Source organism: Panthera pardus, unplaced genomic scaffold (assembly GCF_024362965.1).
Source record: "Panthera pardus isolate Hobbes unplaced genomic scaffold, ASM2436296v1 HiC_scaffold_10, whole genome shotgun sequence".
Lineage (NCBI taxonomy): Eukaryota > Metazoa > Chordata > Mammalia > Carnivora > Felidae > Panthera > Panthera pardus.
This window is the reverse complement of record NW_026526655.1, coordinates 62,516,850-62,541,411: the sequence shown is the minus strand read 5'-3', so window position 1 is coordinate 62,541,411 and position 24,562 is coordinate 62,516,850. Positions and strand designations below refer to the sequence as shown.

Sequence of the window (24,562 nt, the reverse complement as noted above, 5' to 3'; positions counted from 1 at the left end):
AATTCAGTAGGGGAAAAATAGTGGTTTATACACACACACACACACACACACACACACACACACACACACACTCTGGAAAAATACATTAAAAAATTATGGTCAGTTCTAGGGCGCCTAGATGGCTCAGTCGGTTAAGCATCCGACTTCGGCTCAGGTCATGATCTCACGGTTTGTGAGTTCGAGCCCCACATCGGGCTCTGTGCTGACAGCTCAGAGCCTGGAGCCTGCTTCCGATTCTGTGTCTCCCTCTCTCTCTGCCTCTCGCCTGCTCATGCTCTGTCTCAAAAATAAATAAAACATTTAAAAAAAAATTATGGTCAGTTCTTACCTAGGAGTTGGGATTGTGAGTTTGAGATTTGTATCGAAAGGGAACAGAGATGGTTGAAAGTTTTGTTTTTTAATGATATCTTTTCATACTTCCTAGTGTTTAAATATTATAAACATACTCTGCAATAATTATGTTTGCAGAAAAGAAAAATATATATTTTTTGAACAGGTAATGTATTCATACTTTTCAAAATTCAAAAGTACAAACAGTTTCTTTTTTTAAAAAGTTTTTATTTAAATTCCAGTTAGTTACCATACAGTATAATACTAGTTTCAGATGTACAATATAGTGATTTAAGCGCTATCATACAACACTTGGTGTTCATCACGGAAAGTGCACTCCTTAATCCCCACCGCGTATTTGACCCATCTCCCCACCCACTTCCCCTCTGATAACCATCAATTTGTTCTCTCAGACAATTTTTTTCCCCTTTGCTCGTTTGTTTCTTAAAATCCACATGTGAGTGAAATCATATGGCATATGGTATTTGTCTTACTCCGCTTAACTTATTTCGCTTAGCATAATACATTCTAGCTCCATAGATGTCATTGCAAATGGCAAGGTTTCATTCGTTTTGATGGCTGAGTAATACTTCATTGTACATATATACCACATCTTTATCCATTCATCCATCAATGGGCACTTGAGCTGCTTTTATAATTTGGCTGTTGTTGATAATGCTGCTCTAAATATTGGGGGTGCATGTGCCCCTTCAAGTCAGTATTTTTGTATCCTTTGGGGTAAATACCTAGTAGTGCAATTGCTGGGTCATAGGGTAGTTCTATTTTTAACTTTCTGAGGAGCCTCCATACTGTTTTCCAGAGTGGCTGCACCAGTTTGCATTCCCACCAACAGTGTAAGGGGGCTCCCCTTTTTCCGCATCGTTGCTAATATCTGTTGTTTCCTGTGTTGTTAGTTTAAGCCATTCTGACAGGTGTGAGGTGGTATCTCACTGTGGTTTTGATTTGTATTTCTCTGATGATGAGTGATGTTTCATATGTCTGTTAACCATCTGTATGCCTTCTTTGAAAAAGTGTCTATCCATGTCTTCTGCCCATTTCTTAACTGGATTATTTGTTTTTTGGCTGTTGAGTTTGATAAGTTCTTTATAGATTTTGGATACTAACCCTTTATCAGATAATGTTGTTTGTAAATATCTTCTCCCATTCCATAGATTACTTTTTAGTTTTGTTGATTATTTCCTTCACTGTGCAGAAGGTGTTTTGTCTTGATGAAGTCTCAGTAGTTCATGTTTGCTTTTGTTTCCCTTGCCTCTGGAAACGTGTCTAGTTAGAAGTTGCTACACCTGATGCCTAAGAGGTTACTGCCTGTGTTCTCCTGTAGGATTTTGATGGTTTCCTGTCACACATTTAGATCTTTCATCCATTTTGTATTTATTTTTGTGTATGGTATAAGAAAGTGATCCAGTTTCATTCTTCTGCATGTTGCTGTCCAATTTTCCCAACACCACTGGTTGAGGAGACTTTTTTTCCATTTGTTATTCTTTCCTGCTTTGTTGAAGATTAGTTGACCATATAGTTGTGGGTTTATTTCTGGGTTTTCTATTCTGTTCCATTGATTTCTGTGTCTGTTTTTGTGCCAGTACCATACTGTTTTGGTGACTATAGCTTTGTAATATAACTTGAAGTCCAGAATTGTGATGCCTCCAGCTTTGCTTTTCCTTTTCAAGATGGGCTTTGGCTATTTAGGGTCCTTAGAGATCATTTCATATTCAATATATGAAGATCTTCCTCATTTTGTTTTACAGATTCAGAATATTTCATTGTATGAGGTACCAGGATTTATTTAATCAGTCCTCCATTAATAAATATTTGGGTTATTTCTAGTCCTTTGCTCTTTGTAAATGATACAACAATGAATAATAGTATATGCAAGTAATTTTGCATGTTTTTTTTTATTGTATTTGTAGAATAAATTCTTTGAAGTGATTTGCTGTGGCAGCCCTTACACGCACTTATAGTTATGATGGTTGTTACCAAACTACCCTTAATTGAAGTTGTACCAATTATGTTGACAGTAATGTATGAGAGTTTCCCTATACTGTACTTGTATCTACTTAGTGTGTTATCACACTGTTTGATTTTTGCCTCTAGATCTTTTGTCTAGGTAAAATATATCTCAGTGTAGTTTTTATTAGCATTCCTCCTAAGGTTGAGCATGTTCCATATTTAGGAGCCATTTTCTTTTACTCCAATTTACTTGTTATATAGCACTTCTTTTGAAAATAATTAGAGAATGAAAAAATTAAAAAGATAATTTACTGTCTGATCTTGAAAAAAGTATCTCATGACTTTTCTTTGTTTAGAATAATCTGCCACTCTGTTTTGTTTAAGTTGAATGGGAAACTTTTCTTTCATTTTTTATTTCTTTCATAAATTTTTCCTCAGCTATGATTCTTTCATTTTAGTGAACTGCATTTGGACTCAGTATCTGCTTCATAAAATACAGGCCAAGTAATCATGAAGTAGCCTAGGAATCTCAGGAGAAAAGAAATACATTTATGTAAATCTTTGTTAATTTTTATTGATCGTTGGATTTCCTGTCACAAAGATGAAAATGTTGCTATTTTTCTACCATTGGTAGTTCCCTTTTTCTCAGGTTATTTTTGTGCCTTACATTAGAAATAACTGTCTTCTCTCAATACAGCAGGAAGATAAATCATTTATAAATATATATGCACAAAACAACAAAACTCCAAATTACATATGCAGAAATTGACAGAATTGAAAGAAAAAACAGACAAATCCACAATTACAACTAGAAATTTCAGGGTTCTTTCTTACTAGTCAATAACAAGTAGACAGATAACCAAATAGTATAAATGTTATCTGAATAATACTATCAATCAACTTGGTGTAATGACATCTATAGAATACTTCACCAAACAATAATAGAATGCATATTTTTTACTAGTGTACATGAAATATTCACCAGAATATACCATATGCCAAGCCATAATGCAAGTATCAATAAATTCAGAAGAACTGAAATCATACAACACATTTCTGCCACACAGGAATTAAATTAGAAATCAATAACAAAAAATATGGAAATCCCCAAATGTGTGGGAATTAAGCAACATACTTTTAAATAACTTACATTAGATCAGAAATTCCGAGGAAATTAGAAAATACTTAAACTGAGTGAAAATGAAAACACAGCATAGCAAAAAAGTGGGATGCTGCTAAAGCAGTCCTTGGAGAGATACAGCTTCAAATGCTTATATTTAAAAAGAAGAAAGTTCTAAGGGCACCTAGATAGCTCAGTCAGTTAAATGTCCTAGTCTTGATTTCAGCTCAGATCTCAGGTCATGAGGTCAAGCCCTGCATGGGGCTCTGCACTGATAGCACCAAGCCTGCTTGAGATCCTCTCTCTCCTTCTGTCTCTGCCCCCGCCCCCACACAAAAAAGTAAGTAAATTAACATTTAAAAAATTGAAGAAACTTCTCAAGTCATTTGTCTAAATTTCTACTTTATGAAGCTTCTAGTTTCAAATTAGACCCCGAGCAATTAAAAGAAAGGAAATTACAAAAATTAGAGCAGAAATCAATGAAGGAGTAATGAAGAGACAGTAGAGGAATTCAGTGAGTCGAAAGTCTGTTTTTTTGTAAAGATCAGTAAAATGGATAAACCTAAAATGTTAGGAGCTCAGCTGAGCTGGGAGAAAGAGAATTGAGCTGCTGGGTGTCAGAGTAGCTGATTAAAGTCAGTCACAAGCCAAAAGTGAGAGAATTAGGTCTTCAGTCACTTACTGTGAAGCAGGAGGCTAAGACCAGAAGAAGTGCCAGTTCCTTCTGTTCCATTTACCCTTATGGAATGAAATGGTACAACAGTGGAGGATCAGGGGTATCAGCACAGATACGGGGATCTGTTGAAGGAGCCCCAAAAGCCCCGAACTAAAAGCTCTGGCAGTGTTATGGACTCTGAGATAGAGAAGGGGTTGGGGAGACAAGGATAAGAGTAGAAGACACTCCTTCTCAAGGCCTCAGATAAAGAAGCCTAGGAATAAGGTACCAGGGCTGGGAATGTAAATATATGAAAGAGTGTGACAGGATGGGGGTAGGGGGCTGAGAACTTGACTAGAAATTCCTTCAGAGACTGCAGTGCATTTTGTCTGTGTACTGGATCTGATGTAGGGAGGGCGGTTTTCATCCACGAAGCCTGCGAAGTAAAACCTTTATGAATTGCCTATAGTTAGGTCTGAAAAATCACACGTAGAATTTTAACCAGGAGCCAGACTCCTCACCAGATCGATAAGAAAAAGAAAAGAAGGTACAAATTACCAATATCAGGAATGAAGGAGGAAACATCCCTACAAAACTGTAAGAGAATATTATGAATAACATTTGCCAATAAATTTGATAATGTAAATTAAATGGACAAATTCCTTGAAAAATAAAACTTACTAAAACTGACTCAAGAAGAAATAGAAAGTCTTAACTAGATCTGTATAAAGTAAGAAAGTTGATTTAGCTATTAAACCTCTATAATTATTATCGTTCCAAAAAAGAAAAATCAACAACTTTATACCAACAAAGATAACATCATGGTGAATCCTATCAAACATTTAAGGAAGAAATTCCATTGATACATATAAACTCTTTCAGAAAACAGAGGAAGAAGAAACAGTCCAAATTCATTTTAATCGGCCAATTTTACCCTGACACCCAAATCAGGCATCGTGAGAAAACTACAAACCCACATCTTTCATGAACATAAAGCAAAAGCCTTGACAAAATATTAGCAGTAGAAGAGGATAATACATCATGGCCAAGTGGGTTTATTCTAGGAATGCATAGTTGGTTCAACAACAAAAATCATTTAATTTAGTTTAATTCACCATATCAATAAAAGAGATTTTTAAAAAGCATATTATCATCTCAGTAGTCAAAATTTTTTTTGGACGAAATTCAATTCCTGTTCATGGTAAAAACACTAAAAAAACAACAGAAAGCAATTTTTTTCAGCCTAATAAAAGAAATGTATGAAAAATGCATAGCTAACATTATAATTAATAGTGAAAGATAGGAAACTTTCTCCTGAAGATCAGGAACAAGACCAGGATGGCTGCCCTCATCACTTCTTTTTAGTATTGAATTAGAGGTTCTGGGAAGAACAGTTAGGCAAGAAAAAGAAATAAAAGGCATCTGGATTGGAAAGGAAGAGGTAAAATAACGTCTGTTTTCAAATTAGATAATCTTTTATGTGGGCAAATTATAAGGAATCTCCAAAAAACTATTAAAGCAAATCACTGTGTTCAGCAGAGTTATAGGATACATGATCTATGTACCATAAAAAAACAAAAAAAAACCCTTCTAATTTATTTGCACTGGCAGTGAGCAATCCAAAAATGAAATTTAAGAAATAATTCCAGGGTGCCTGGGTGGCTCAGTCGGTTAATCAGCTCAGGTCATGATCTCGTGGTCCGTGAGTTCAAGCTCCGCGTTGGGCTCTGTGCTGACAGCTCAGGGCCTGGAGCCTGTTTCAGATTCTGTGTCTCCCTCTCTCTCTGACCCTTCCCCGTTCATGCTCTGTCTCTCTCTGTCTCAAAAATAAATAAATGTTAAAAAAAAATTTTTTTTTAAAGAAATAATTCCATTTACAATAGGGCGATGAAAATATTCTGGAATTAGTTTGTGATGGTTGCACAATTCTGTGAATGTACTAAACTGTGCATGTTAAGAGGGTGAATTTTATGGAATACAAATTACATCTCAATTAAACAAATATATGGAGGAAGGACTTGTATCCAGAATATGTTAAGAACTCTTGTAAGTCAATAATTAAAACAAAAACCACAAAGTGGGCATAAAATTTGTATAGGCACTTTTCATAAGAATGATATGTGTGAAAGAGAGGCGCCTGGGTGGTTCAGTTGGTTAAGCATCCGACATCGGTTCAGGTCATGATCTCACAGTTCAAGCCCTGCTTCAGGCTCTGTGCTGACAGCATGGATCCTGGAGCCCACTTTGAGTTCTTTGTCTCTCTCTCTTCTGCCTCTCCCTCCCACCCTCCCTCCATTCCTTTCTCTTTCTCTCTCTCTCCTCCCCCCTCCCAAAAATAAGTAAACATTAAAAATTTTTTAATATATATAAAAGACCTACAAGTAAGTAAAAAGGTGTTCACCATCATTGTTGATGAGAAGAGTACAAATTAATGTTACAAGTGTTGGTAAGGATTTGGAGTATCTGCAGCTCTCACTCATTGCTGGTGGGAATACAAAATGTTATAATCAAATTTGAAAAAAATGTGGCAGTTTCTTTAAAGAGCTGAGCATGGACTTACTATGTTTGGACAACCAAACAATTCTCCTATCCTGAGTATCTACCAAAAGAAATGAGAACATATATTCCCATAAAGACTTTTACGTAAATGTTTATAACAGCTTGATTTGTGTAGTCAAAAACTGAAACAAGCCAGAATTCATCAGCTAGTGAATACATCAACAAAATGTGGTAATATCCATGCAGTGGAATACTACTCAGCAGTAAAAAGGAACGGGCTGCTGATAGAATAACATGAATGAATCTCAAAATATTTTGCTAACTGAAAGAGGCCAGGCACAAAAGATTTTCTCTATCTATCTACACACACACACACACACACACACACACACACACACACATACACATACACACACACACATATACATATATACACACACTGTTTGAGCCTATCTATGTGAAAAATTTTTTAAAGCCAAAACTATAATGACAGCAAGCAGGATTAGTGGTTTCTTGGGGCCAGGAGTAATGGCTGGAATTGAAGGCATACAGGCACAAGGAAACTTGGAGGGGATGGAATTGTTCCAAAGTTTTATTGTAGTAGTGGTTACTTGGCTACACTTGCCAAAATTCATCAAAATACACTTAAAGTGGATGAATTTTATGGTATATAAATTACACCTCAATAAAGTTGTTTTTTAAGATGCCTTGTGTAGCTATGTAAATGGGGGATTTGCAGCCTCATTTCTAGAGATTTTAAACATTAACATCTTTTTCAGCCTGTGTATCATTTTGCTTTTTTATCTTTATTTTTCTTTGTTGTACATTTTAGAATTTTGTGCTTAATCTACATAATGAGTTCAGTTTTACAAACAGATGTGTGTTGAATGTCTACTATGTGCCAAGTGCTGGAGGTACACAGCCCCTATCCCCAGGGACTACTCCCACAGTCTTATAGGAAATGCTGATTTATTTTTAAATTAATTAATTAATAGAAAATATAAACATGAGAAGTGTTTACAAGGTATGGAAGGATTAACTTCATCTGAATGGAGCTGAGTAACCTAAGTTGTCATTAAGTTTGGTCGGGAAAGGATTCCCAGGTGACCTGGAATTTGGAGGATGATAGGAACTGATCCAGTGGACAGGGGAAAGTAAACGTATGAGTCTCCTAAATGGTCTTTTAGTTAGAGAAGGATTGGGGGGTGTATTTTGGTGTTTATAAGACTAACAAATTCTTTTCAAAATCAGTATATGTGTCCTTGGCTCACTGAATTCTTTGGTTCTTTTATTACAGAGTAGAGCTTCAGCTTAGCTGGCACTTAGATCTCTCAAGCTTTTAAAAACTCCACCCTCTTTTAAAAACTGACCTTGTTGGGGTGCCTGGGTGGCTCATTTGGTTGAACGTTCAACTTCAGCTCAGGTCATGATCTCCTGGCTTGTGAGTTTGAGCCCTGCATCGGCTTCTGTGCTGACAGCTCAGATTCTGTGTCTTCCTCTCCCCCTCTGTCCCTCCTCCACTCTCCCTCTCTCCCTCTCCCTCTCTCTCTCTCTCTCTCTCTCTCTCAAAGATAAATCAACATTTAAAAACTTTTTAAATAAAAGAGTAAATAAAAAACTGTTTTACACTCATTCAGGGTCCAGGCAAATTATTTTGCACTATGTCTTGTGCATTCCATGTTTTTACTGTTCATCCACACTGACAGCCTGTGTGTTTTTAATCAAAAGCCACTTTCCCTTTGCCCCAAAAACATTTGCTCTCACAGAGTAGCTAGGTTCTATAGACTATTCATCAGAAATGTGACAACACTATTTAAAAAATAAATACATAGAAGACACAGATGGTATGGCAGTTTAAGATTTGAATTTCAAAGAGAAATACCGAGGATATTTGAATATAAAAGCTAGAAACCTATTCTCTCTCCTTTGCTCCTCCTACTCCCTTCATTTTTCTTTAGTTGAATGTTAAGAAAATTTTCTTACTGTCCGAAAGCAGTTGATAAGGATGACACTTAAAATATCTTTAATGAGAAATGAATGTTCTTGATGAAATGTCTTGAGAATTTCCTGTTTCATGTCTAAAAGGAAGAAGAAGAATTTTCAGTTCTTTCCAGCTGCCTGGGACTTCTGCCAACGTTTTACCAAACAGAACATCCATTCATCAGTGCCTCCTGTCTGGATTGGCCAGTTCCAGCATTTGATATTATATCTCAGTGGTGTTTTGAGATAAATTCATTTACTGAAAGACATGCGGAACAAGGAAAGGTATGTAAAAACAATAATAATTAAAAATTTCTGGTCATCTGTTCTTGGCAGCATTTGTTAATAAACTGATGTTGAAAAAATGGTTTTGCTTATATAATGAGTATAAAAGCAGAAATATTTCAGTGAACAAACCTAAGTTATTAATATATTACTTTTAGTTTGTTTTAGGTCATCAAATTTTTATTGAATGCATTAAATTATGATAGTACTAGACTTGGAAGATACAAAGCAATTTTAAGATGGGCAAGGAACTTGTAAGCTTACTGGAAAGAGAACTGTCACCTAAAAGTCAAAGGTCTGGACTAGCAGATTTAAGAGGCCTTGTTTTAACTTTACAATTTGCCTATGCTGCCAGCTTGGCTGGTAAAAAAATTTGTTTTGGAGATGAGGTAATTGGAAAGATAGAGTGGGGGCAGTGGGAGGTGGCTGTGAATGCCATGGTTTGGTGCTCAGACTTTCTTCTATAGGTAGAACTACAGTTTTTGAGAACTGGAATTAGTGTATTAGGGAGGTAATTTGGGAGGTTTTTTTAGTAGGTAAATTGAAGGAGACAGGAAAGTCAGGGATTGTTTAGGTGGTGAAGAAAATCTGGTCTTATAGTAGAAATTAGATAGTAGAAAATCTGGCATAGTAGAAATTAGAATGTAACCAATGCAAGAGACATTTTAGAAAAAATATATAGGGCTTGATGACCAGATGTACTTGACTTTAAGACCTTGGAACTCAAATCATCGGAAGAGTAGTAGCTAGGAGACATAGATCTGATAGAAACGTGGTCTTGCTTAAAACACCATTGATGGTACCCCATTGGCCAGAGGAAGATAGGAAGTCTTTGCATGACATTCAAGAATTTTCACCATCTTGCTTGCCTTTCTAACCTCATTCTATGTCACTCCCCTGCTACCACCTTGCTCAGACCACAGAAGAATGTTTCATAAGTGTGCTGTTTATTTTTAAACATCTGTGTTATTGCTTATTGCTGTTGCTCTTATCTAAAGCAGTTTTCCTACCCTTCTCATGTTGAATTAATCACCCATTAAGGTTTTGCTAAGATACACATACCTCTTCTATAAAGCTTTTTCTGATAACCCATCTTCCTCTTCAGTTCTAATCCCCTCTCTCTGTTGTGCTGTATGACAGTACTTTTGCCATGGTCACTAACAGTTGCCATATTTATCACTTATGTTTGTTTAATATGTCTGAATGGGGGCTCCAAAAGCAAAAATTGTTCCTTATTTATCCTTGAATTCCTAGCTCTTAGAAAGTACCTGATACAGACTAGTCACCTAATAAATATTTGTGAAACAGTTAACTTGTAGGATGATATCATTGGTAGAAATAGAACTGATGAAAGAAGGGCTATGTTTCAGGGAAAATGAGAATTTTAACATCAAGGGACAGAAAATGAGTATTTTAGAGGGAGGTGTCAGACTAGACTTAATTTTTAAAACACTGGGTGAATAATAAAGGCAAGGTAAGCATAAATAAAAAATATCTCTGCTTTTGTTCATTTTGTTTTTTGTTGAAATCCTCAAGGAGATAATATCTCATGCTCTTTTTTTAAAAGGAAAGAGAATTTCAAGACATTGAACCTTGTATATTATGTGTAAAAATTTTGTCCTATGTAGTAGTTTATTTATAGATTATAGCTAGAATCTGAAGTTACATATTGATGTCTCAAAACCTATAAGGAATGACTAGGGGTAAGAGATGGGTATAATTGTAGAACCAGGACAGGAGAAAGTGATAAGTGTACTTAAAATTTTTTGTCTTCATAGGAGTCATGAGTTAAGCAATAGATAAAAATTCACTCATTTGACTGCATAATAGCAAGCTTACATGTTCGATATATGATTATTGGTATGGATATTGATGGATAATAAGAATTTATCATCTAGGGCCACCTGGGTGGCTCAGTCAGTTAGGCATCCAGCTCTTGATCTCAGCTCAGGTTTTGATCTCAGGGTCGTGAGTTTGAGCCCTGTGTTGGGCTCCATGCTGGGCATGGAGCCTACTTAAAAAAAAAAAAAAAAAAAAAAAAAGCATCATTTAAAAATAATTAATCTTTTTTGTAAAATTGAGTGATAATGATTTGTTTTAGAGCCAGAATAGTAGTCATTTATTTATTTCTACTTACATTGAATTTTTACCAGTTATTTGAATGTACTTATATCTGACCTGCATCCCTGTATTTGTTCCTATTCCATTCTGTTCTGTCTCTAATCCTTACCCTGACCCAGATCAACCAGATTTTCTTTACCTGGAATTTTAAGTTTGAACAAGATAAACAGTGATTGGAGCTGAATAGTCTAACAAAACTACCCTTGAAAGATAGCCTGAATTACTACTTCTAATTTTTTTATACCAGCTAAGATTCTTTGGTTATAGGCAGACAGTTTGATTGCAACAGTTTTGGGACATGGCAGGTGGGGTGGGGGGGTGGTGGTGGAAGATCTCTAACTTCGAAACATACTGCTGCTAATTGTATAGCAATATTTCAGTTCCTCCTGATAGTCAAGGTCAGTCCCTCCAGATAATGCTGTAAGCCATTCCTTTCTTCTCCTCGTAATGTGGGGAACCTAAAATGGCCAGATGACATTGAGTTTCTAATTTGGTAGAAATATTATTATATCCTCTGATGGATGAATTCCTCTGAACAGGAATTCAGAATAGCAGGGAAACAGAAATAAAAAACTGAATTCTTAGGTGTAATCTTGAGAGATGCCAAAACCACTTTGCACTCCCTGGTTTCCAGATTGGTGCATTTAATCTGTGAGAAAATGATCACCCATATATACTGGTTGCTGGTTTAGGCTGTATACCTCATTCTGTAGGAGCGTATACCCCATTTGATAGTTATTTTCTTCCAGCTGGTGCCATCTAAAAATTGATCAGCAAAGTAAGTTCATCATTTAAAGATCAGCAATTTTTTCAGATTTTTGAATATATGTTAGAATCAGTTAATTCCATAGACATCTACCTATTGGCCTTATATCTCTTTGTTTGAAGAGAATTCTTTAAGACCATGTGGTGTGAGCTAGTGGGTAATTTACAACCTAATCTAGATAAGTATCAAGTTCAGTGAGGACAAATGGCTATTCCTTCCACTGATGGAAGAGTGTAATATAATCAACCCATTACAAAATATGCAATCTTTGCAGTGTGGGATTGGACACTGAATACAGGCAAGTAGCATATTGTAAGCCATATGCTGTCCTTACTCTTGCCTCCATGGCTACTTTATCCATGACCTTATTGATAAGTGCCAAGCTGGCTGCTTAAGTACTGCTTTGATTTAGATGGATTATGGCTGTAGGTAATGTGAAGTGATCACCATATGAATTGCCTGCCTTCTATACAGTTTCTTGAGATAATAGATTCATACTACATTTTATCTATTTTAAATGTTAATGGAGAGGCATCTAGAAGAAGATTAGTGCTATTACCAGTATTTTTGTACAACTGCGAATAACGAATAAAGTATAGTATGCAGGGAAATTTAATTTGGCAGGTTTTTTCGTACTTAGAGCAGAAAATTTTTGAAAACAGTTGTAAGCCCCAGCACTTATGGATACAAAAGGCCTTAACAGCTTGTGGTGTGAGTAGATTTTACATCTTCTAAGAAGGAGATTCTAGATTATACAGTATCGAGGTAGAAATAATAAGTTACAACTATGACCTTACCTTTAAAAAAAAAAAAAAGCCAATAAATTGTTTATCTGAGAAAGATCAAAACTTGGGTTTTAAAAATGTTTAACTTTTTAAAATGTTGCATTAAGCCTATTTAAAAACAAGTACATCTAGATATATTTTCCATGCTTTCTCAGTTATGTTGAATATTTTTCTTGTAAAGTATTAACAGGTTTCAATGTGCTTAATCTAAAAACTGACATCATATTGTAATTGGAAACTACATATGAAAGTAGAGATTGGTAATTGTTGAAGCACTGTTTTAGTCATTTGTAAAATGAAAATGAGAAGAGTTTTAACAAAGAAGATATACCACATGCATACAGAGGCTTTTTCTTTAAAAAAAAAGCCTTTAAGTCAGAAAGACAAATACCATATGATTTCACTCATATGTGGAAATTGAGAAGCAAAACAGATGAACATAGGGGAAGAGGAAAAAGAAGAGAGAGAGAGAGGGAAGCAAACAATGAGAGACCCTTAACTATAGAGAACAAACTGAGGCTTGATGGAGAGAAGTGGGTGGGGGATGGGCTAAATGGGTGATGGGTATTAAGAAGGGCACTTGTTGTGATGATCACTGTATTTTATATGTAAGTGATGAATCACTAAATTCTCCTGAAACCAATATTACCCTATATATTAACTAACTAGAATTTAAGTAAAAACTTGAAACAAAAAACAAAACAAGCCTTTAAAAAATAAGTACAGTATTTTGAAAAAAAAATTTTTTTGTTAGTGACTTAAATACAAAGGACTAATGAGTATTTTTGGATATTTTAGGCCTTGCTTATCCAAGAGTCAAGATGGAAATTACCACACCTGCTCCAGTTGCCTGAGAATTATAACACCATTTTTCAGTACTACCACAGAAAGACCTGTAGCGTCTGCACCAAAGTTCCTAAAGATCCTGCTGTTTGCCTTGTTTGTGGTACTTTTGTATGCCTGAAAGGACTTTGCTGCAAGCAACAGAGTTACTGTGAATGTGTATTGGTAAGTAATAGTAGATAATATACAATTTATGAAAACTAAAATCTGTCACATGGAAATGTGGTATATGTGGTGAAGCCAACTCTTCATATTTAACTACTCTTTGAATTAAATGCACAGTACGCAAGGATTTCATTTTTGTTCCTTTGTTTGTTCTTTTTAATCTGGTAGAAAGGTTAAAAAAAATTCAAGTGAGTAATACTTTTCTTAAGTACAATTCCAGTTCCTCTCCCTACTCCCATTGCCCTTTAATGGCTCATGCTCTTAAATGATGGACAATGAAACAACAGTCCTGCCTGCTGTTGTGGATGCTAGTCTCAGAGTTAGATATAAGTTGGCTCTTAATTGTTTTCCCATGTAATCCTTACCCAAATTCCTCCTAATGTATTATTAATCAAGTGTTAAGAATGAAATTATAAGTTTAACTTAGATGAAATCTTATTAAAAATTTAAGTAGGGGCACCTGGTGGCTTAGTAGATTATGCATCTGACTTCAGTTCAGGTCATGGTGTCACCATTCATGAGCCCTGCCTCCGGCTCCTATGCTGACAGTGCAGAACCTGCTTGGGATTCTCTCTCCCTTTCTCTCTGCCCCTCCCCTGTATGCTCGTGCTCGCTCTCTCTCTCTCTCTCTCTCTCTCTCTCTCTCAAAATGGATCAGTGAACTTTAAAAAAAATTAAGAAATATTTCAGTATTATTTAGAAGATTAAGGCATTCTTTATTTTCTTATAAGGTCCATTTGATCATGAAGATCATTGATATATTTTTAATTTTTTAGCATTCTCAGAACTGTGGTGCTGGAACAGGGATTTTCCTTTTAATCAATGCATCAGTGATTATCATCATTCGAGGCCACCGCTTCTGCCTGTGGGGTTCTGTGTATTTGGATGCTCACGGAGAAGAAGATCGGGATCTTAGGTTAGATGCACATGGATATATTTAAATGTTTTATTGAGGTTTGATCAGTAAGAACAATGTACCATTCCTGGCTTTGTAATTGTAATAACAAATATGTTTTCTATCAAGAAATTCTGACAGTCATTACTTTAGAGCTATTTCTAGTTTTTGAGATACTTTCCACGTCCATATGCTCAGGAAATAGGAAATAAACCAGATTACTATATGAGATTTTTACCATAAAGAATCTATTTTTTAATGTGTGTGAAATCTTCACTGTATTGTATTACTTTTAATGCCTTTTTTTCCCTTTTTATTCTAGGCGAGGCAAGCCTCTCTACATTTGTAAAGAAAGATACAAAGTTCTTGAGCAGCAGTGGATTTCTCATACTTTTGATCACATCAATAAAAGATGGGGTCCACATTACAATGGGCTGTGATTCACCACCTCAGCATTGCATTATATCATTTTCATTAAGAATTTATCAACAATAAGCTTTACCTTAGTTTTGGGGATTAACGCTTTTGCTGAGAGAGAAAAAGAAAACATATATTATGAAGCCTTTCCAAAATTAGGTGCTTGGTAATGACATTAATGGTATAATAAACTTTTTTTTAAGTATCTGGAGAACATAACAAATAACAAGTTAAATCATTCTTTAATGGTCCTTTTTTTTTTAAGTCCACAATTAATAATAAGCACAACTTGTTGACAAAATCATTTAAAAATTATTCTCCCAGCAATGCATATCAGCTATTCATTGATACTTAGAGTGGGTGTGATTTATTTAAAGTTTTACTGCTTCTTTATATCTGTGTGTTTTAATTTGCATCTGCTAAACACAGTGCATCTTTTCCCTCTGCCATTCTTGTGTTGATTTGAGATTTTTGCTGTATGTAACTAGAAAAAAAAATGTAAAACATGATTTATGTGAAATACTGTATAGTAAAAGTTGGTCTAATAGTAGGACTTTAAAATTTTTTCTTATTGTGGGGAATCTGTTAAAAGTTTAAGGCTTTGCTGAAAACTTAATTCATTCTCAGGAATTTCATAAATATTCTCCCCAGGTAAATAATTGAAATAGTTGTAAAATAAGTAGATAGCTGCTGTTAATATAATACAGTACATTTTGGGGGACATATGTGTGGTTGGGGGAGGGAGTCGTTAAAAATCAAAATTTGCCATTTCAGTTGGATGAATTACTTGAGGTATTAACAAATAGATTTTGGTGTAAAATCGAAAGTTTTAAGAGCATACACATGGCAGATTTTGGTTTTGTGCATGCCCCCCTTTTATTACCAACCAAGTTTTTGTTTAAATGATTGAATTGGAAATGCTCAGACTTACCCACAAATGAAGCTTAGTTTTGGAACTTCCCTATCATCTCGAGAGGTTCATCTATATTGTATTTGTGCAGCGTAATCACTGCTATTTCTGCTTGGTTTCCCAAAAGGAAAAGAAGAGGCTCAGTGGTGATGGCCCTCATGAATGAGCCGCATCTGCATTCTTCTTAGAAGCTGCTGCGAAAAGCAATTTATGTTTGTCGGGGTTTTAATCAGTAAGAATGGGAATGATTGAGCTAAAACCCACTCTATAAATAGAGAAGGAAGATTACAGAAAAGCATGTTATATATTGCTAACAAGATTTTTCTTCCAAATTATTTAGTAATTTGATGACTATTTAATATATAGTGCTATCAAGCAGTTCCTGGTACTTCGGACTTCCATGGCTTGTTATATAAAATTACATTTTTACATGTAAAAAACTAAAAAGCATCTAATGATAAAATACAAAAATAAAGTCAGATCTATGTTCTAAAAATTATCAAATGACATGACATTACAGAATGTGAAAATGGACATTAAATGATGGTCTTGCATTACAATAGAGCAGAACAGTACATGTTCAAATGTGTTCAAAATGTCAAAAAATGACCTATAGCTCTACAATAAAATACATGGAAATAGCTTGCTATTTTTATATACATTTCCAAAATATTAAGATAACTTTCTGAAAGATGAGACTGATTCTGTTTAACTAAATAGTTGTCCTTTCCAACACATTGCTACTTTTTTAAATACTGTATCATAAGTTCAGCCTGTCATATTTTTTGCATCGGTCATTATGAATACCAGACCATTTGTAAGTGTGGTTGAAGAGCAAAATGCTAATTTAAATCTCTAGTAAATACTGTTACAGGATTCATGAACTTGAATAATTCTACAGTTTGAAACTCTGATGCTATATATACATGGTATAATGTATTCCGACTTTGATTACTACATATTTAAAATGGAATGTTTTATGGTTGTGCATATGGATGTGAAGTGAAAATATTAGCCTTAACATTAAAATTTGGGTATTTGATAGTGTTTATTTTGATATTGGTGAATTAGTCACCAGTAAATTTTTAAAAAGCACTTGGTTGAAAATTGTACTTGAATTACATACATGCATGCTGCTAAACTAGAACTTTAATTTTTTCCCCCATAACTTTTATAAGTCCCATTTATAAACCCACTTTTAAAAATAACAGGTCCAAGCTAGAGTGATGTGTGTATATTATTCAAAAAAAAAAAAAAATGTACTGGTGTGATATCTTGTATGAATGATCATTTAAATACAGTACATTACTGTAGAGGCTAAATCAATCTTTATAATTAAGCAGAGATTACAAAACTAGGAATAATCAACATTGTAAGATATGTTAATAAAAACCTACTGTCATTTGGTTTGTGAAAGGTCCTTAAAATGTTTAATTCTTACATGTTTTTCTTTTTTTCAAAGGTATTGACAATAATATATATAAGTGAGCATAGTGGAAAAGATCAAAGCATAACATAACTAATAGTTGCTTTAAGGTAGGGTTAAATATAAAGGGTTTGCTTTCCCTTAATACCTTTTGTTTACATAGTAGTTCCTGTTTCTTCTGTCCTTGTCTTAAAATGAATACAAAGCTCTTGGTATAAGTGTGTGTGTTTTTGGAAGTAGGAGAGAAGGAAGTGGATATGCAGATCTGAGGAACACTGTGTGGTCCTTGCTGCTTTCTGAAAATTCCAGCTACACTTCAGAAATCTGAAGTGCTTTATGAGTCTGTTTATTTTGAGTGATCTGTGGTTGTGCTGGAATTGACGGTGTTCACCCCTACCCCTCCCACCCTGCAGTTTACCAGGCAGTTATCAACTAGGAATCCATTTGTATTCACACATCTTTTTTTCTGTTTTATGTATTTGGATATTTACTGATTTGATTTCTGTGACTTGGAAAAGATGCTGATTTGAAAACACTTGAAGACTTAGAGGTGACAGCAGCATAAGAGGATATACAACACAAGAGTCTATCCCATCTCCGGAATTGTAATGGCTGACTCTCAAGTTCCTGTTGTTGGCTTATCTTTAAGGGCATGTTGAACAACAACAAAACAAAACACAACAGGGTTTTAAGCTCTAGAATCAAATCACCAAGATGAGATACATTTACTGGGGGTTATGTATGACATGTGATGGTTGGTGGGAGAGCAGAAGACTTGTGACTGTCTCAGTCCCATTTATAGCACATCGTTCTTTTCCTTTATGATCTGGCTGGATGAGCTGGAGTGGGCAGAAGGATGGCAACAGGATCACTTCTTAAGTTGTGACCCTTCAAGCTCCCTTGATAATGAGGCATATGAAATACAGAAGAGCTATTATCTACCATTCTGCTGTGCCATAATCAAGTAGCAGTGGAGTGAATGTGACTCCAGCTGAGGCAACACAATGAAAAGGCATAATGGGACCTTATGTAGAGTTACCATATAAAATGTGGCAATGCCAAGCCTGATGCGGCAGAACCCAAAAGCAAGCCAGAGAAGTAGGGTCAAGAGCACAGATAAAGGCTTCAGGTTAAGAGAAAGGAAAAGAGACAAAGGGAAAGGGAAGAAAGTCTGGAGCAGACTAAGAGGATTCATATCTGATTCCCTCTTAAGTTATGACAGAGGAGCAGGATCATCTGTTGACAGTGAGCAGGCCTAGTGTATCTGGGGGCTTGATTAAGTGGTAAGTGATTCATGCATATGCTAGGAGAGAATAGGCTAGAAATAAGGAGAAGCACCACGAAGTCATATTGAGAGCCCAATAGGGTTAGAGGCCATAACATTTGAATGGACCCAATTAGAAAGGTTCTATGACTTTTTAGAGCTCCTGAGATCAGCAGTCCAGGACCTTAAAGGTACAAGTTAGACTGGGAATTAGGTGGGTGCAGTATCAGATGGTAAGAGAATTAGGAGTGCTGGTTGGAATGAGTGTGGGGCCCATGCTAAGTAAATTGAGGGGTATAGGATTGGAATTCATGATAAGATTTAATGAGCAGATTTAATGCAAGTTTTCAAAGTTTTCATTTGGAATCAGGACAAATTACTGTTGAAACATTTGAATCCATTCAGTAAATATTTATTGAGCTCCTCTTATGTGACAGGCAGTGATGCATACTGGAAATACAATGGAAAAGAAGCCAGATAACCTATAAGCTTTTCTCATATAGCTTTCTGTGTGATTAATGCTACAAATGCTGTGTGTTGGGGGTGGGGAGGCTGGCAGGGAGGAAAGTGGAGTATAAGGTACTATTGTAGGGACCTCTAAACCAGACTTGGGAGTATGAAGAGGCTTCCAGGGGATACAGATGTCTGTGATGATCCCAAATACTGTGTAGGAGATACCTGGGTGAAAGTGGAGGTGTGGGGAGTAGTGTTTCAGTCAGTTGAAGGGGATGCCATTGGCAAAGATCCAAGGTTGAAAGGGAACTTGTACTTACAGACCTGAAAGGGAATCGTTGTGACTCGAACATAGGTACTTTTGAGAGATGAATAAAATCTAAATTACAAACTGTTTTTATAAGCCTTCAGATTTGTGTCTTAGAAAAATCAATCTGGCTGCACTGTGGAGAGAGATCCAGAGTGGGAAGACCTGTTAGATACCCATTCAAAGAGCGAAGACATGATGGTTGGCTCAGCTAGGTGAGCTGTGGTAGAGACAGAAGTGGATAGTATCAGAAGAGACTTGACAGAATTCAGTAAAGTAAGGGAGAGCAAGGGATATTTATTAAGTGGCTACTATGTGTCAGATACTGAGCTAAATGCTGGGGATACCACACTGAACAAGGCAGAAGGGGTGTTTGCTTACTATCTAGTGGAAAACAATACTAAGTATGTAATTACAAGTAAATAGATGTTATCAGCACATTAGGCAGAAGGCTGTGGGAACCAGTGGACTCGTGTATCTTGGGGAGTTCAAAGGAGACCACATGGAGGAAGTGATGTTTAAGCGAAGACCAAAAAAAGAAAAAAAAAAAAAAAGGATAGATGTCATTGTAAGACTTTAGGGCAGATTGTGATATTAAAAAAGAGCACTATGGCCTTAGTTTAGAGCAGAGGTCAGCAAACATTTTGTATAAAGGGCCAGATGGTTTCTGTCTCAACTATTCAATTCTGCCATTGCAATGCAAACAGCATCCATTGACATGCGTAAGTGAATGGGCATAGCTGTGTTCCAACAAAACTTCACTTATAAAAACAGGGTGCCAGCCACAGTTTGCCAGGATTAGTTCTGGTGAAGTGGTAGAGGTAGAAGCCAAAGTATAGCTTCTGGAGGTGAGAAGGCAGAAAAGTGACAAGGAAGTAGAGGAGAAGAACGCAATTTTCTGACTCTCCCTAGAATGGCCAGGTCATACTCCTGTCTGCAGGACATCTGACCATGTCTGCATCAAAACCTACTTTCAGTTAGTTTTTGCTTGTATTCAGATGGGATGGTTTACCATCTGAATCTAGGGCTTGAAGTCAGCAGACCTGCGTTTGAATGACCTCACTGCACCTCATTATATTAGTTAGGAATGTGCCCTGTTTTTAAACAAAAAACCTGACTAAAACAATGGCTTGAAGAAGTAAGGGGTTTACTAGTTTCAAGGAAAAGGAAGTCAAAGTAGGCAGACCAGTAAGGCGAAGCTGCACAAAGAAATAATTATGGATCTAGACCCCTACCTTTTTCCTTTTCTACATTGTTAGATTACAGCTTTCATCCTCATGACTACAAAACAGCTGTCAGTCTCCAGGCTGCTGTAAAAACAAAACCAAGATGGCTGCTAACTTTGTTTTCTAGACAGGAAAAAAGGTCAAAGGCTTCTTCCTAAGGCTTTGTCCAGTGTTCAAGAGAAGCCCTTTCCCAGCACACTTTTACATAACATCTCATTAGTACTATCAGATGGCTACTATTAAATGCAAAGAAATCTGGGAAGGTAAGTGTTTTAGCTTTTGAGCTTCTATGCTAGAGGAATACAGGGAGGAAAAAAGGGGTTGTGAATGACTTTTAGATCGCGAATTCAATGTCTCCCACACTCGGTTTCTCATTTGGACAATAGAAACAATAGCTAATATGATTAAAAAACATAGACACTTCTGGCTTCTCTTAAGTTCAGATTAAATTATTCAGACTACATTAGTTATCAATTGCTGTATAACAAATTTCCATAAAATTAATGCAGTGAAACAGTATTCATTACTTCATAGATTCTGAGGTTTAGGAATCCAAGAGTAGCTTAGCTGGGTGTTTCTGCCTCAGAGTCCCTCATAAGATTAAGGCATCAGCCAGGGCAGCTTGGCCGGGGCTGGAGGATCTGCTTCCAGACTCGCTCCTGTGGCTGTTGACTAGAGACTTAAGTTTCTTGACATGTGGAACTCTCCCCATGGCTGATAACAGCACAGCAGCCGACTTTCTCTAGAACAAGTGATCCAAAAGAAGGAGAAGGAGAGACTGAGAACATAAAAAAGCCCAAGATGAAAGCCTCAGTGTCTTACAACCTAATCTTGGAAGTGGCATATGATCACTTCTGCCACATATACCAACGCTGGTGCAATGTGGGAGGGATTTATGTAAGGGTGTTTAAGTATCAGGAGGTGGAGATTATTAGGGGCCCATCTTACTGAAGAAAACTTTAAAAGCCAAATAAGTGGACAGAAGTTGAAGAAGCAACAGTATGTGTGCTGTCTCAAAGTAGGCCTCCCAAGATGTTCATTAACCACAAAGGGTAAGATAGTAACTTTATAGTAGAGAATGGTAGACTCCACTTTAATACAGTAATTAAAGTTACTATCACCAGGAATAAAGCTTATTGACTTGATGAACCCCTTAATATGATTTACTGAGAAATATATATTATTTCTGTAATAAAATTGCAAAAAGTACATAACTTTAATCATGTGAAAGCATCAGACAAACCGAACTAAAGGACATTCTAAAAAATAACTTAGCAGTACTCTTCAGAGTGTCAAGGTAAAAGACAAGGAAAGACTGAAGAATTGTTACAGACTATAAGGGCCAAAGGAGGAATAACTAACTGTAATATGTGGGATCTTGGACAAGATCTTGACACTAAAAACACATTAATGAAAAAACTGGTGAAATTCAAATTGGATCTGGAGTTTAGTTAATAGTTAATACTAATTTCTGATTTTCATAATTTGTCTATAGTTATATGAGTTGTTAACATTAGAGGAAACAGGAATATATAGGAAATCTGCACTATTCATGTAACTTCTGGAAGTCTAAAATTTGTTCAAAATGTAAAGTTTTTAAAAAGACATAGACTAAGAGAACTTTCCTCAAATAAAAGAAGACTCAAGTTCATATTGAAAGAGCCCACAGAGTACCAGAAAAACTGACCCTTAATCAAATCCAAGACACACCCTAGAACAACACTAGTAGACTATACAGATAGAAGTTCTCAGGCCCTACAGACGCAAAAAGAGAAAATACCTGAGAAGGACAAGGTAAGTATGCTGTGTCAGACTTCACATGCAACATGTAAAGCAAGGCAACATGCAAAGCAGAACTTTCAAAAACCCCAAGAAAGAAAGTCACCCAATCATTTTCTTTAAGGTCAGGCTGTCCTTTCAAGTACCAACACTGTAAAGAAACCATTATAAGCACTCAAATGTGAGTGTTTCTGAGCAAATCTACTAAAAGATTGGCTTCATCCAACCGCAAGTTGGGAAAACTTCAGCAGAAGAACTGATGGAGTGAAGGTAGCAATTCCAGCTCTAGAAAAAGTCTTGGTTATAGACTGCTAATGCTTTCCAGTGACTAGCAGAAAGAAAGAACTTCCTCTCTGGAAGATACCATCCAAATTCTAAAGTTATTTCTAGAAATATATCAAATAAAGTAAAGGAACATGATGAGATGATACACATAAACCAGAATCAATAGAAAAAGAATAGTAACAGGCCACTGGGATTCTAGATATTAAAATTGTGATTTTTTTTTTTAATTAGAAAAAGAGCCAATTAGAAATTCTGGTACTGAAAAAAACTCAAGGGAGCTGTGTAATCATTTGAGACACAGCTAAGGAAAGACTTGGTAGACTGGATTATAGGTCAGAAGAGTCTAAAAGATGGAAAATAGGTAAGAGAGGTAAAAGTCCTAGAGGACATCATGAAAATGTCAAACATACTTGAAGTTCCAGAAAGATAGGAGAGACAGAATGTGTCAGAGACAATATTGAAAGAGATGACAGGATTTTCTGCAAGTGATGAAAGACATTGAGCCATAAATTCAAGAAGTCAGTAGAACCCAAGTAGAATTAATAGAAAGGAACCCATACCTAGACACATCATAGTGAAACTGCCAAAAAATAAAAAAGGGAAGAGAGAAATATTAACAGCCTCTCACTGGAAAAAGAATGAACTACTCTCCAGATTTCTGATTTCTGAATAGTACATTGGAAACAAGTAGACAGTAGAAAAATATCTTCAAAGTGTTGAAAGAAAATGACTCAAAGATTCTCTATACAACAGAAATATTCTTCAAGAATGAAGGCAAAATAAAGACATTAAAATAAAAATTGAAAGAATTTAATAGCAACAGATCCTTAAGGAAAGAAGGGAAATCCACCCCCCCCAAAAAAAAAGGTTTTCAGACAAAGAGAAAATAACCCTGGTGGAAGATTAAATTTCAGTAAGAAATAACAAAATTTGTGGTAAATATGTGAGTATAACTAAATGAACATGTTGCACAAAATATAATGTATTATATGGGATTTCAATATTTATGTATGTGAGTGTTTGACAATGATAGAATATAAGCTGCAGGGATAAATGAAATGTTTCAAATTTCTTACATGGTCTCAGAAAAGGGTAAAGGTGATATTAGAAGAAAACAGTTATAAGTCTTTGTGACCTTGGATTGGGCAATAGTTTCTTAGATATGACACCTAAAGCACAAACTTAAAAAAAAAAGCTCCTCCAAAAAAAAAAAAAAAAAAAGATAAATTGGGCTCTATCCATATTAAAAACTTCTTTATCAAAGAACACTATCAAGAAAGTGGAAACCCACAGAATGGGAGAGAAATATTCATTAATCATATATAGATAATGCTTAATATGCAGAATATATAAAGAACTACAATGACCAAAAGACAACCCAATTAAAAAATGGACAAAGGATTTGAATAAACTTTTTCCAAGGAAGATAACACAAACGGCATATAAGCATGTAAGAAGATGCTCAACGTCCTTAGCCATTAGGGAAATACACATCAAAGCCACAGTATGATACTATTTCATGCCCACTAGGATGGCTGTAGTCAAAAGGATGGACAATAACAAGTGCTGACACTGTGGAGAGATTGGAACTCTCATGCTTTGCTGATGGGAATGTAAAATAATGTTGCTGTATTTGACAGTTCCTCAAAAAATTGAACGTAGAGTTACCACACGACCCAGCAATTACACTCCTAGGTATATACCTAAGAGAACAAAAAATACATGGTCCTATAAAAACTTGCACACAAATGTTTACAGCAACATTCTCCACAATAAACCAATGAATGGATAAACAAAAGGTAGTATATCCATACAATAGAATGTTTTTCAACCCCAAAAGGAGTGGAGCATTAATCCATGTTATAACATGGATGAAGCTTGAAAACATGCTAAGTCAAAGAAGCCAGACACAAAGTCTACAGAAAAAAGCTAGGATATCCAGGATAGGCAAATCCATAGGGACAGACAGTAGATTAAAGATTGCCAAGGTCCTGGGGGAGGAGGAAATAGGGAATGACTGCTAATACAAAAAGGGTTTCTTTTGGGGGAGATAACAATATTCTGGAATTAGATCATGGTGATG

General features: G+C 35.8%; 1 protein-coding gene across 1 annotated transcript in view; it reads left to right on the top strand.

The window, feature by feature from the left end:
* UBR3 (ubiquitin protein ligase E3 component n-recognin 3) overlaps positions 1-17,155 on the top strand; it is a 226,825-nt gene extending 209,670 nt beyond the window's left edge. Inside the window, exons 36-39 of the mRNA XM_053907819.1 lie at positions 8,658-8,837; positions 13,308-13,517; positions 14,294-14,433; positions 14,735-17,155. Coding sequence (XP_053763794.1) covers positions 8,658-8,837; positions 13,308-13,517; positions 14,294-14,433; positions 14,735-14,852 — 648 coding nt within the window. The 3' untranslated portion in view covers positions 14,853-17,155. The remainder of the gene's footprint in view (positions 1-8,657; positions 8,838-13,307; positions 13,518-14,293; positions 14,434-14,734) is intronic.
* Positions 17,156-24,562: the final 7,407 nt, after the last annotated feature.